Here is a 13539-nt window from a genome sequence, read left to right on the forward strand (position 1 = left end):
AACAAAAAAGATGTGACGGGCAAACAGGACAAGATGTAGGACGACTGAACATGGAGGGAAAGGGGGAGTACACAGCTGTGCGGTTTTTACTCATAACCTCAAGAGCTTCTTCTGAGGAGATGCCCCTTTTTACAAAAGAAAGTGGCAGACTCCAGTATAGTACAGTAAGTGCTTTGTAATCTTGACGCCATTTAACAATCCCAAGGCCCACCCCACTGATCTGACAATCTGATATGTCCACGTAACATTTCCTAAGACACAGATTAGAGTGCAAAACACAGATGGAAATAAAACAGTTCTGGGATTCAGAAGAAGACTTTGAAATGCAGATACTTAGAGGAATAAGCAAGAGCTCTACAAAAAGCAGATAATGCAAAGCACATTTCAATATCCAGGAATCCCCTTCCTATAATGATAAGTACTGGGAAAATGTCCCATGATTAAATTTGACAGAAGCCTCACTCATTTCAGTGCAGCTGACATCAATATTTTCTTAAAGGGCAATTCCATGACATAAGTCATGATAGATGAGGTGTGTTCACTTGAACATATTATCTGTCCAGCAGTTCAAAGCTCCATCTATGCATTGATGCAGGGGACTCTGATGGGTTTTTCACTAAATGCAATTTTAAAATAGCAGTGATGTGTCAAAAGCCTTAAATGTAACTAATCTCTAAATGTACCAGGTTTAACATTTGAAAAGTAACCCAATAGGAAAAACTTAGTAAAATTTCATGGAATGTCAACATTTCATTGTGGAATTTTTTTTCCCACATCTGACGATAATAGTGCACACAAGGGGGACAAAACCGTTGCAAATCTATATGCAAGTCCTACCAGAAGTTAGTATTCAGATACATTTTGAACACTAGGTTGAAAAAATTATCAGGAGCGCATGAATGTTGTTAGTATACCAGCAACCTTTTCATTTTTGAGGCAAACATAATCAAACAAACATAAGTGAAACAGACAAAATAACTGGGAATATACTGTATATGCTAAAAACACCCAGGGAGTTTACAAGCCTGTTTGGAAAGGTGAAGTGAAAACCACAGGGATTCCAGTGGCCACCAAACAGCCCAGATCAAGTGTTCGGGTACATCTCTCAGACCCCAGGGCTGTTAAGGCTGGCGTCACAGTGCCTCCCTGCACCCGCGGGCTACTGGTAAGGCAAGTTGCTGCCTCTCTCAGCTACGTATTAATGTCGATCTGTCTGTTAACCAACACTTCCAGGCAAAAGGACACATTTAAAAATAAGATCTAAGTTGAAACGTGTAAATAGTGTGGTACACCAGACAAAAAGCACACAATAGGACAAATGATCTATGTAAGGAAATGCATAGAGCATATGTGGTCTACCCAGTCACCTCCATGGCACATTCAAACAATTTCACTGGGCATTTTCCTCATATTTGTAGCAGATTCTGCTTTGATTGATGTCCCAACATTTGGACAAGAAACTACATTGTTAAGGGGAAATAAAACCAGCCCTTAAGATTGAGCAAAGAAGTGATTGTATGTCAGTCGTATTTGTATGTGTGAATGTTGCGCACACATACACGTGTGCCTTAATTTCAAGGCAAAAGTGGTGCTGCTGTAGACTGCCAGAGTCTGGGGAACCACTAATGCCCTGCTGATTCAAAACGCTAAAAAGGGACACACACACACACACCGCAGTGGAAAGAGTGCCCACAGATTAGCTTATTTAACAAGCCAGGTGCTTTTATATTCAAGAAGGGAAGGTGTCAAGAAATGGTCAAAGCACTGATTTTTTTTTTTTTTTTTTTTTTTTTGGGGTCAGGCCATGAGTAAAAAGAAAAACATGCCAAATACATATGCGGGATTACTGGGAACCCAGCCCAGTAAAAATGGTTACAAACAAACAAAAGAAAGAACAGAGTTGTGAACCAGTAAGTGCACTCTCTCCTCCCAAGTTTCGTTTCATTTCCTGTGAGCACCAGTCAGCCAAGACAACAGCTTTTAAATTCCTGTCAACCTGGTGCTTTTCTGTGTGTGTGTGTGTGTTCTTCCAGTACAATCAATTTAACTTGCTGGCTGTAGGAGCCTTAGAGAAACAACACATGAAAAAGCAGACTTCACAAGAGTAAAATAACAATCTTTCATCCAGAAGCCTAAAAGGAGTAACTTTGAGACTGTATTATAAGCTCACAGTGTCTCTCCAAACAGCTCAGATGGGTCAGGATGAGAAGGTTTAAAGGATGTTCATCTTAACAAAAATGCTGTGTTGTTGGGTGGTGATGATGCCACACTGCTGGGCTCTTCATTGACTTTGTCTCCTGATTCACAGATCAGTCACATGGCTTAGGGCCGAATAAAGAGAACAGTCCGGGTGGTTAATGGAGACGTTTAGCAGACATACGAAATTCTAGTATCCCGTATGACGGAGCACATATAGATCAATCAGTGAAATAGTTGCTCTAACAACCTTCCTACGGATTAATGAACAGACATGAGTTTGTATGTGAGTGAGATAGCAGGGGGCTAGAGATAAGCAGAGAAAAGACACAGAAGAGACTGAATGTATGAGTGTCTAAGTGTAAACCTATTTGAGCTGCCTATCACGGTACAACATGTAAGAGTGTGTATTAAAAATGAAAAAAAGAAGGGGAAAAAAAAAAAAAGGTGAGTGCTTCAATCTGTCTACCAGCGCTATTAATGTCCACTGAACAAGAGTGCTGTGGGTTTGAAGCCTCCTATAGCCCTGGTCTGCTTGGACCTTTTCTGTGTATGGGTGTAAGTGTTTGGAGTGCGAGACATCCGGGATGAACTCAGGGCAGTGAACAGTCGTCAGGCCCGTCGCTGTTTGAGGCGGTGTCTGAGCCCGCTGCGTCGGAGAGGACGCGACCTGAAGTGACAATGACTGCCCTTCGCTGCTCTTCCTCGCCGACACAACCCTTCCCCTGGGTGCCCTCGATGTGCTGGATTGCCTGGGGGAAAGGAGGAGGGAGATGAGTGATGTGAGCGACAATAGCACCCTCTAGTGTTCAGATCTACAAACCTTTCCAACAAGAAATGGTTCATACTCCTGCTTTTGACTTCCTTTTATTTGTGTCTTACTTGAACAATGGTGTCCAGGTTCTGTCGAGATGTGGACACTGTATTGATAACTGATGCCGGGCCCATGGTTACCACGGTGACATGATGGGGTTGAGGAGGTTGGACAGGTGCAGGGACGATGACCGTGGCATGGTGTGTGGGTGCAGGAGGGGTAGCCGGGGCCAACACCTGGAAGAAAGAAACACTTATTATACCTTATGTTCATGTCTTCACCAACGGTGTATATACACATACACCGTGTGCACCTACATATAAATAACTGGGAGTACAGCTGGAGAGCATACTGAATATTAACCAGGCCAGATGCTAGGAATCACTCATCAACCTACATTTTCTCATCCTTGTGTTTTGGAGAAAGCTTCAAGCAAGGGTTGCTCAAAGTTCTTATGAGCGAGCCACTTACAGATGGTACTTGAGATCAGTACGAGCTTGACGAAAAAAAGCGAGCACACCACCCCATATTGGTAGACCCAGAAAAAAAAAAACAAGAACTTTAACTCTTAACACCCTTCACCCAAATCAAAAGGCCACCCAACGTTGTCTAACTAGCTATTTTAAATGTTAACTGAACTGAAATTTAAGTTCATTCTTGACCTTGAAAACAATGGTTTGACAAACAATAGTAACTCAAGGTCCACTTGTGTGAGTTTTTCCCAGAGCTTTCAACTGCATCTAAAAGGTCTAATTGTTAGTGATGCCGTAACATATAACATCCTATGGCTGTGACATGTGATTAAAAGCTCCATAAATGGCCAGATTACTGGCTATTTCCAGTAATTTGTGGTTAGTGAGGTAAATTTGTCAGATTATGCGGATATTGATTTGAGGTCATATAATTCAGCTCTGCTCGGGGAGTTACAAAGTGTCACATGGCTAAACCAGTGTCTATCAGTCATCTTTCACTGCCAGCGCCCAGCTGCCACAGTAGCAGCAGTATATGGGCAGACAGCACACGCCAATCGATTTGGCATCATGTTCAGTTCTGGTTAGCCTGCAGAAACAGGATACTGTGTCTGCTGTCAGGGCAGAAGACAGCCGCAGCAGAAAGATGCGTGAGCTGATCATTCAACACACTGTAAATGTGTCGTAGCTGTTGACAGCTCCAACAATGGACATGAAGACAACTGTCATGTGCGACCACGTCAGCGTGAAATCTACAGTACACAGAGATTTGTCAGGTGTGCATGTGTTTTAAAAATGAAACATGCTTCAACATGACTATACAAATTTACAGCTACACACAGGAGGGAGGAGGGAATTTGGGGACAGCCACCTGACTGAATTTAGGATAATGAGGCCTAAACAAACACTGGTTTTCTGGTTTACTGCACATGATTAAAAACATCTCTAAATTTGGGAAAACAAAACAAACAAACAAATAAATAAATAAATAAATAAATAAAAGATTAAAGTGACATCATAAAACTAAAATTTATCATATAGTACATGACAAAATGGACAGAACTAAAGAAAACCAAGTTTATATCAGATAGAGAAATGCTAATTTAACCAGTAAAATCAGTTAGTTTAAGATTTAAAAAAACACTTAAAGTAGTTAAAGTTTCACAGACACAAATCTTTAAACATATTTATTGTAGTCCTTTGTTCTACCGTTCCGTGGACAGATCCAATTTTTATGTCAATATCTAAAGGAAATAATTCATGAGAAAACTTAAGCTCTAAATTTGACAACTGCCCTTAGCAGTCCTAGAGATAGTCTTACATCAAAGTTAATTCTAAAAAAGGTCCATTTCACTTGAAGCATATCATGTGTATACTGGACTTAGGGAACTTAACCAATTACAAAGAAGTGAAATTTATCAACACAGGCATCATTCTCAACAAGAATTCCACTGTCTATGTGTGAGTCCGACTCATATGCAAATGTTTCCAACCTGTGGGCTGTTGGCTGGAGTAAGGTCCCTCTCCAGCTGCTTGTGCTGCTGCAGACGAACAAGGCTCTGTGTTTGGGCCTGCTGCTCCTGGACCTGCTGGGCGATCGCCTTCAGTTTCTCTGGGTACAACTGCGCATCCAGGGAACGCATCTGACAAACAGAGCAAGAGACAAAAGTGTCAGTTGCACGTCAAAATAGTACCAGCCACCGGGTTTGTCTGGACAGAGTTTCAGACTTTTGAAATAGGCAAAAAATTGTGTTACATGTTGTCCCTTACCTGATCCTCCAGCATCATCCTGACTGACCGCTCTTTCTCCAGCTGCTGCCTCAGCTCGATCATCTCCCTCCTCAAGTCCTCAGTCTTCTCCTCCTCCAGGATGTCGGGCGAGCCAATCCCTTCATCCTTCTCCTCTGCACGCCTCCTCTTCGGGGAGGAACCACTTAACTCCTAGGGAGAGCGAACAGAAGTTGGAAATCTGTTTTAGATTAATACTAAAACCGATTATACAGGACGGGAAAGCCTTGTAACAGCTTTGCAAACAGTTTAAGGTTTGGCATAGCGATGCTTTACTTGTATGATTCGTTTGAGCTGACTGTTCTGCTGCAACAGCCGCGTCTTATCCTGCTCCAAAGTAAAGATGTAGTCTGCCGTCTGTTGTAGGATGGCAGCCTGGGGAAAAGAGAAGAAATACAATGTTACAGACCTGTTACGAAGGTGAGTTCAGGCCCTTACAGCTACATCTAACTCATCATCCAATTCAAATCTCCGTTTGTGACCCACCTTGCTGAGCTTCTCTCCATCGCTGTGTGGGATGAGTGTTTTAAGTGACTGGAATCCAGCATTGATGCTCTGCATACGCCGACGCTCGTTGCTGTTGGCGATCTCTCTGCGAATTCGCCTCTCTTGGTCCCGGGCCGTTTCTGGGGTAAGAGGAATGTTGGCCAGACTGGGAAGACGGGAGAATGGGGAGGGGTAAAGGAGTTAGTTTGACATGAAGAGAAAAATAAGACGTGTTTTCAACCATTTCATCCTTACATGGTGAATTCTGCTCTAACCCAAAGATATAAAGAGTAATATTTTCCTTAAAATGAACCATTCAATAAAATGGTCCCACACTTTATTCATACGTGAATGCATCATCAAGTGCTATTAAACCAAATAAATTTTTCGGTTGATTGCTAGTCTTGCTTTACTCAATCTGCTTCTTCTACAGCTACTTCAGTCAGTCCTTTCCTTCATTTTTCTCAGCATGACCATAGGCAATCCCCACTGGATGTGTGGAAAATTGTTGCCTCCCACCAAAGCTGAGTATACAGAAATAAATATTAGTGGCTAAGTAAGTGAACAAACTCTAAGCACTTGCCTTCCTGTCATCATGATCCTCACTTACTCAAAATGAACTGTCTGCAGGGCTACTGTCATTGGAGATCTTAGCTTCTCGAGCTTCCAGCTGGAAGTACTTCATATTCAGGAAATAGCCCCAATAAAAGCTATTGACATCACAGTGAGGTATCGAGACAGGCCACCGTTTCTTGTTGGGTTTCTATTCATTTCAGTTGTATTGTGGTGCAGACGAATTTGCTGAGGTACATAAAAAATGAAATTATCTGGATGGAAACACACAATTAGTAGTGAGAGATATGTTTTTTTTTTTTTCTTTTTACCTTCGCCAAAGACGTTATGTATTCACCTGTGCCTATTTGTTGGTTTATTTGCCAGCAGGATTACGCAAAAAGTACTGAACCAATTAGCACCGAACTTGTTGGAGGGATGGTGCATGGGCCAGGGAAGAACCCATTAAATTTCGGGGCCGATCTGGTTCATTTAATGTGAATTTGAATTTTTTTGTTCTCCTAAGTCTGCTGTATGTTGTTTTGACAATGGCCTTGGCGGAGATCTGCGCTCCCTGACTGCCATTCTAGTTTACGATTTGGATGATCTGTTTTATGTTACATCACCACCATACAGCAGAATGGACCATGAAATGCAAAGAAATCCTCAACCAACATCAGGTATTTAGAGTGCATTTGTCCTTTAATTACCCAAATAACTACTCTTCTGTGTGTGCATTGTAGCTGTATGCTGGGCATTACAGAAACTGTTGTTTTACTCCTAACACAAGAGTTCAGGCCCGTGTTGGTCTGCTTCCATCCTCCTGAAAGGTCCTTGAGCAGATGCAGAATGTGGCTTTCGGACTGGAATGATTATGCGACATGACCTTTGGAAAGTGAACAAGCTAAGGGAAATTCTTTACAGGTGTTAAAGTGTAACATTACTGTGTGCGCTCTTGAATCCCAGTTCTGATTTTAAAAAAGGTTTTGGGGAGTGAGAAAGTTTCCTCCTTTTAAAAGCAGTACATTCGCATTTCACAAGATGCCTTTTATGCACCACCTGTGTTAAAAAAGTATCTGGTAGTTCTGAGAGATAATTAGAGCAGCACAATGTCTGTTAATATTCCCACCCTAAACCTATGAGGAAAAGCTACTATATACCATACACTGCATTTCAGCTGAGTGGAAATTCTAGGTGAACTTCCTCTAACATCCTCTGTATCGAGCTCAGTATCTCTGGGACCCTCTCTAACCAAACTCTTATCTGTACTGACTCAGCTGCCTCAGTGCAAACACGGGGAACAATTGTGCAGACACAGATGAGGAAAGGAGCATGTGTGTGGACACACACACAGTCACACAAACACACGTACCAGAACCGTAGCAGCACATCCAGCAAACACATCCACTGCCAAAACATGACCAACTGGGCCTAGACTTCTCCATAATCACACACAAACACACAAGGAAACCGCTACCAAGGAACAGCCCGGGAACCAATGAGAGTGGGTTGAAGCTTAAAACAAGAGTTGAGGTACCAGGCAACTAAAACAGACCTGAACTTACTGGTTAATTAGTGGATCAAATCAAAAAATGTTTCCAAGTATACCGATAATGATTAAGTCATTTTTCTATTCAAAATGCCAAACATTCAATGGGCCCAGCTCCTCCAATGTGCGAGGCTGCTTTCTTTTGCCTTAAATTATAGTCAATTTGACATTTTAGGGTTGGACTGACAAAAGAAGACACTTACAGATGTCACGTTGGAATTAAACGTGGGTATTTTTCACTATTTTCTGACATTTTATAGACCAAATCATGAATCAAAATATTATCAATAATATAAATACTCATTAGACATGGGGCTGGAAGTAAAAATGCAAGTAATTTTATTATAATCCTATTAATTTACTAGTCAATACAATGTTAACACAACTGAAAATAAACCTACTTATGGATTTAATTGTAAGACAAGATTAGATGAATTATCTGGGTTTTGGTGTATTCGTGAAGTCAGTCTGGGTTAGTTAAGGTGGGTTTTAGATTTTCCTCGTTGTGTAGCAATCCTCCGCAGACTCACTATAAGGGTTACCAAAAAAAAGAAAAAGAAAAAAGAAAGGGCCTACATTTCCCAGACTGCCCGCGTCACTACCAGCAGCTGCAACCGCAGCAGATCCCTTCGCCTCCCTCTTCAAACAGGGCTGCATACGTATTGACGGGCCTTCCGCGACACACACACACACACCCCCTTATTAATAACATCACTTTTAATTATTCTTCCTTCCTCCCCACGAATGCCAAATGTCCCTTTACCGGACACACCGGGGGGGAATGTGTTTTTTGAATGGCCCAAATAAGCCCCCCTCCGTCAGCCAACACGGCCCCCGACGCCAGCGCCGTGCTCCGAGCAGTCAGACTTTTCGTGTCCTCCGCCATTACAACAATGCGGCAGGCAGCATGGCAGAGGTGCGGGATGAAAAGACGCAGCGGAGGCGGCTCGATAGCGCGAACGAGGCGCACAGAGACGCCAGTAAAACGATGGCCGCGTCGACTGGGGGGGCGATTTTGACGGCAGCTGTGCATTTTCACGTTAGGAGCGAACGAAAACACGGCGCCACAAACAGGAAACAAACGCCAGACCCCTCCGTCACTCTCAGCACAAGCCCTGAGCATGGCCGCACTACCCACAATAACTTCGGATCCCTGTGAGGGGGAAATCGGCAACCCCTGCGATGTGCGCGACAGAAATAGACCCCCACACACACACACACCGCACGACGCCCGCTCGCGAAACCGTTCCCTTTTATTATGCAAGTCACAGCAGCTGTAGGCGACACGGGAGGAAATTTTAGAGGATAAATAGAGCGGGGATGCGCTCCGGAGCTGGGCAGCAGCGTGGTGTGCGCGGAACCACGTGGTTTATGTTTGTTAGCCACAAAATACATCGATTTCGCAGCCAAATGTGCGAAATAACACCGCGGGGAGGCTGCTGTGGTCCCCGCCGGAGCCCCCACTCGGCCGGCCGAAATACAATTTCGGCGTTTGGGGATGAATAATTCCCGCAGCTCCCCGTGACTGGGTCGTGTACACAATAACAGATCAGATCAAGCATGTTGCCTCAGCGCCGTCGCTAAGTGCGTGTACTCCAAACAGATGACTTATAATAAAAATACACACAGCATGCCGGATGAAGCGCGTGTATACACACCTACAAAGACCTCCAATCACTTCTTTCTCCGTTTTCCTGAAATGTTGCAAGGAGGGCACCTTCTGAGCTGGTACCATGAAATACTCCATGCTCGCCTCTCGCCAGTTTGGTTCCCCCCCCCCTCTCAAAAAAAAAAAAAAACAAAAAAGAAAAATAAAAAAAAAAAAAAAGAAAAACCCCGGCAAACAGTCACCGTAGAATAAAAGGAAAAGGGTGACGCTGGAGAGCAAAAACCCCGTGATCCGAAGCGGGTTAAATGCTCACAGGAGACATGAATCCCTCGTCTTTGTAATGAAGTAGTTTCAGGCTGCTGAGAGTTGTAATGTTACTCGACTTCCAGCTGATGGGGTTCCCTCGTTGTGTGTGGTGCTCTACCTCTCTCTCTCTCTCTCTCTCTCTCTCTCTTTCTGTCTCTCCCTCCCCTCTGCTTTCTCCCTCTGCATGACCGTGTGTGTGTGTGTCTGTGTGTGTGTACGCAGCTGATCGGATGGCTTTCAAGGCGGGAAACAGCTGGTAGGAGTCACACACTGCGCTGCCAGAAGCCTCCTTCCGCAGAGACGGGGGACTGCATGTAAACAAAGGACTATTTAGCGCAGAAACGCACCGACGAGGAAGCGCACATGTGGACAACAGCGAAACATCGACGGCGAACTTGGGATTAAACGTGCGGCAACCTCCACGGTGGAGCGTTAGAAATCCACGAGTCCTCCAGCCAGTGATTTTCATAGTATATCAATCCGAAATCTCTTTTTTCGCTCGTATGACCTGCCTCATCAAAATACTACCGCTCATAAAGAGCCATAAACATTTAAAGAATTTATTTTTAAAATAAAAAGAGAGAGAGAGAGAAGGTTAACAGCACGTGTAGTTGTATAACCATGGCGCCTGGTGTCCATTTTTCAACATTTTCAAAACAATAACCCAACCGTGTGGTGCACCAAGCACGACGTAGAGAATAAAGAGCGGGACTACTACAGGGGCGGGTACTCCAGCAGCTGCGATAAGCGGACGCGCGGCATCAGCTGACGACTTGGCTGCGCCGCACGGCAACGGCGCACCGGGGAGGGCTTCCAGGGACATGCCGCTGGCTGAAGACACGCGACGCGGCGGGACGTGTCTGCTCGTTCACCATTTTGGGCGTCAACAGCGGCTGCGGCTACTACAGGGGGATAAGCCGTAGTGGCGCAAACGAGATTGGCTCGATAAAAAAAAGGGGCTGCGACGCGCATGCAGCGAGACGCCACAAAATGGGAGCGGAGAGTCGGATCTCCCGACCCGGAAATGTGAGAGAGCCTCATCGTGGAGGTGGCGCGTGTTAGCTTTGATGAGTCAGTCCGCCTCATTGGTGGTGCAGCTGGAAGTTGTCGGGCATCAACACGACAACAGCTTGAACAACTGGCTCTCACGTCGCTATTTACGCGAATGACCTTTGTATATATATATATATATATATATATATATATATATATATATAATATGCTAGTGGCAAGAAACCCTCGCAGTGATTTTCAGGAGAAACTAGGGGGACACATGTAAAACTTTGTTTTTTTTTAAATGTACAACTTTCAAAAAAACAATGATTAATCCTAGGCTAATAAAAAAAGAACACTGACCCAGCCCATAGAATGAAATGGCGAAATAAAATAAGTGATGGGAAATAAAATCTAAGAATTTCTAGGCCTTTGCCCATACAAGTATATAAATTACCTGTTAAAATGGCCACGTGTGTGGAAACTTTACAATATGTTGGAATATATTTCAACTCATGCTTTAATAGCTGAAAATAGCTGTAATACCAATTTATAGATAAAATCTCAAAACATGGCTTTGTGTACTTTAAGTTTAATTTTCATTAAGATGAAAAGGTTTTAAATGTTTCAGTTCACTATTAAAACATTTTGCAAACTATAGTGTGGAGCCTCTGCTTTTTTTTGGTATTGCATGTAGTATTCATGCTGTGTTCTATATTCGACTAGAGCTGCTTTTTTTTAATACTGGCTACTGGTCGAAATCTGTATCATTGTCTGGGCTATAGAATTATTGCCCTTTCACTGCTCGTGTCATTTTCCAGGTAATTCATCATTAACTCGCAAAGCTTACAGGACAAGGTCACAAAATGAAATGCAAACCTGAGCTGTTGACATTTTATTTGAAGTTAATGTGGGCCTACAATACAACATATTGCCTTAGAGTATTAAGAGACCCCGATCTTTACAGAATGAAAATACGTTTATAGGCTGGATCATCTTTATTTTAACCACACTGAATGATTATATCATTGTGATTTTCCACAAAAAGGAAATATAAGACTTCGCAATTCAGTTCTTACTGATGAATAAAATCTCTACTCTCCCCTGAGGTAATTCAATCTTCTCTCGGGCTTCTTCCTGCCCTCTAGTGGTTGCCTTGAAAAGGAACGTATGTAGGTGGTGGTGGTGGTGCTGGTTTTTTGGGGGGGAGGCTGGCAACTACCGCTTACACCGGCGTATCGATCGGAACTGATTCGCGGGTGTGGATGCGTTCGGACTCACGCGTTTACAGCAGTCGCTGCCTGAATTGATGGTGCATCAGTCACAAACGCCGGAGAAGTAAAATCCCGATGCCATGTGCCAAACACGGGAAGCCTGCATTAGAAAAAGGCGAACTGTGGTCTGTAGACCTTCACCAATTGAAGAAAGGTTAATGGGAATGTAGTTCAGAGCTCACCACACACCGGATCTTTTGATGTTACACAGGACACCTCTCAACGAAACAATAAATAGTGTTGGGCTCGACCAAACTGGTTTTGTGTACTGAGGTGTAATGTTTATTTTTGCTACGATTTTGACTCTACACCTCATACCCATTATTAAAAAAACAGGCTTTTTTTTTTTAAATCTAAGAAATTGCCATTTTACATACAGCATTCTTCCTGACTCTTTCAACGACTTGACCCACTGTCCAAATGCAATCTTGTAATTGTAATCTTATGATGTTGTTACTGTGGGAAATGAAGAGGATTAGGAGAAACTTCAAAAACCGGAGTAAATAGTTCCCAGAGTAAGAGAGGGGGAAATGGCCAAGCATTGAAGAGGGGTGGGAACAGTCAGACTGAACTGGTTGAAACTTTATTAGATATTTTAGACTGGCACCAGCCTTTATGAGGTAAAGTCGTGGTATTAGTGGTTTGTGGCTCCGTACAACAGTCCTTGTTGTCTTTAGTACAAAAGCTCCCTTTCCAAATGATAAAACCTGGACGTCTTTCTCACCTGGCATGAATTTATTAAAAGCATGGCCAAGGAATATAGTAAATGGAAAGATATGTATGAGAGACACAAGTATATTTAGCCAAGCGCAGTTTTCGGGGTACTTGTATTTCTGTGGAGTGTTGGGCTTTTCAGCTCGTTTTCTCGGTTAACTGATTATACTGTATATTTGTTCTATAAAACATCAGAAAATAGTGGAAAATGTCCTTCACAATTTCCCAAAGCCCGAGGCGATGTCTTCAAATAGTTTGCCTCAGTCCAACCAACAGTTCCAAATCCAAAGATGTTCGGTTTACTAGCACCTAAAACAAAGAAACGCATCAAATCCTCACAAGTGAGAAGTGAAGCTGGGAGAAGTTTGGTATTTTTGTCTGAAAAATTACTCAACGATCATTTGATTGTCAGAATAGCTGCAACTAAAATTTCTTTTGATCGACCAACTGATTAATCAGCTAACTGCTTCAGCTGTACTTGAGTATTGTGAAGGACTTCATATCCTTTATTGTGCTTGTTACTCAGTTGACAAATGTTTACTTTTCAGATTAAAATATGTTGTCATGGATTAAATTAGCTCACAGCATGTGAAATTTTAAAATTAGCTCCAACATTCATGCATCTGTAATAATGACCCAATAGTTGGCTTGTAATTGAGTATTTGCTTGTATTTAAGTAAAAGGTCTGAATGCTCCTATGACCCCTGGCCTTTTCTACAGAGTTTCACAGGTGCACCTGCACATGAGTATATGCACATGCACGTGGGCAGTCCCATGTATAACAGGAA

General features: G+C 43.0%; 1 protein-coding gene across 1 annotated transcript; it reads right to left on the reverse strand.

Moving 5' to 3' along the window:
* Nucleotides 1-1804: 1804 nt before the first annotated feature.
* tfap4 (transcription factor AP-4 (activating enhancer binding protein 4)) lies at nucleotides 1805-9617 on the reverse strand. The gene is made up of 7 exons (XM_040124309.1): nucleotides 9514-9617; nucleotides 5755-5920; nucleotides 5545-5643; nucleotides 5251-5421; nucleotides 4974-5123; nucleotides 3079-3246; nucleotides 1805-2948 (listed from the first exon to the last, which is right to left on the reverse strand). The coding sequence occupies exons 1-7, from the start codon at nucleotides 9600-9602 to the stop codon at nucleotides 2790-2792; spliced, it is 1002 nt and encodes a 333-aa protein (XP_039980243.1). The 5' UTR covers nucleotides 9603-9617; the 3' UTR covers nucleotides 1805-2789.
* Between the last annotated feature and the right edge of the window lie 3922 nt (nucleotides 9618-13539).

The sequence above is a fragment of the Xiphias gladius genome, chromosome 3 (genome assembly GCF_016859285.1).
Source record: "Xiphias gladius isolate SHS-SW01 ecotype Sanya breed wild chromosome 3, ASM1685928v1, whole genome shotgun sequence".
NCBI lineage: Eukaryota > Metazoa > Chordata > Actinopteri > Istiophoriformes > Xiphiidae > Xiphias > Xiphias gladius.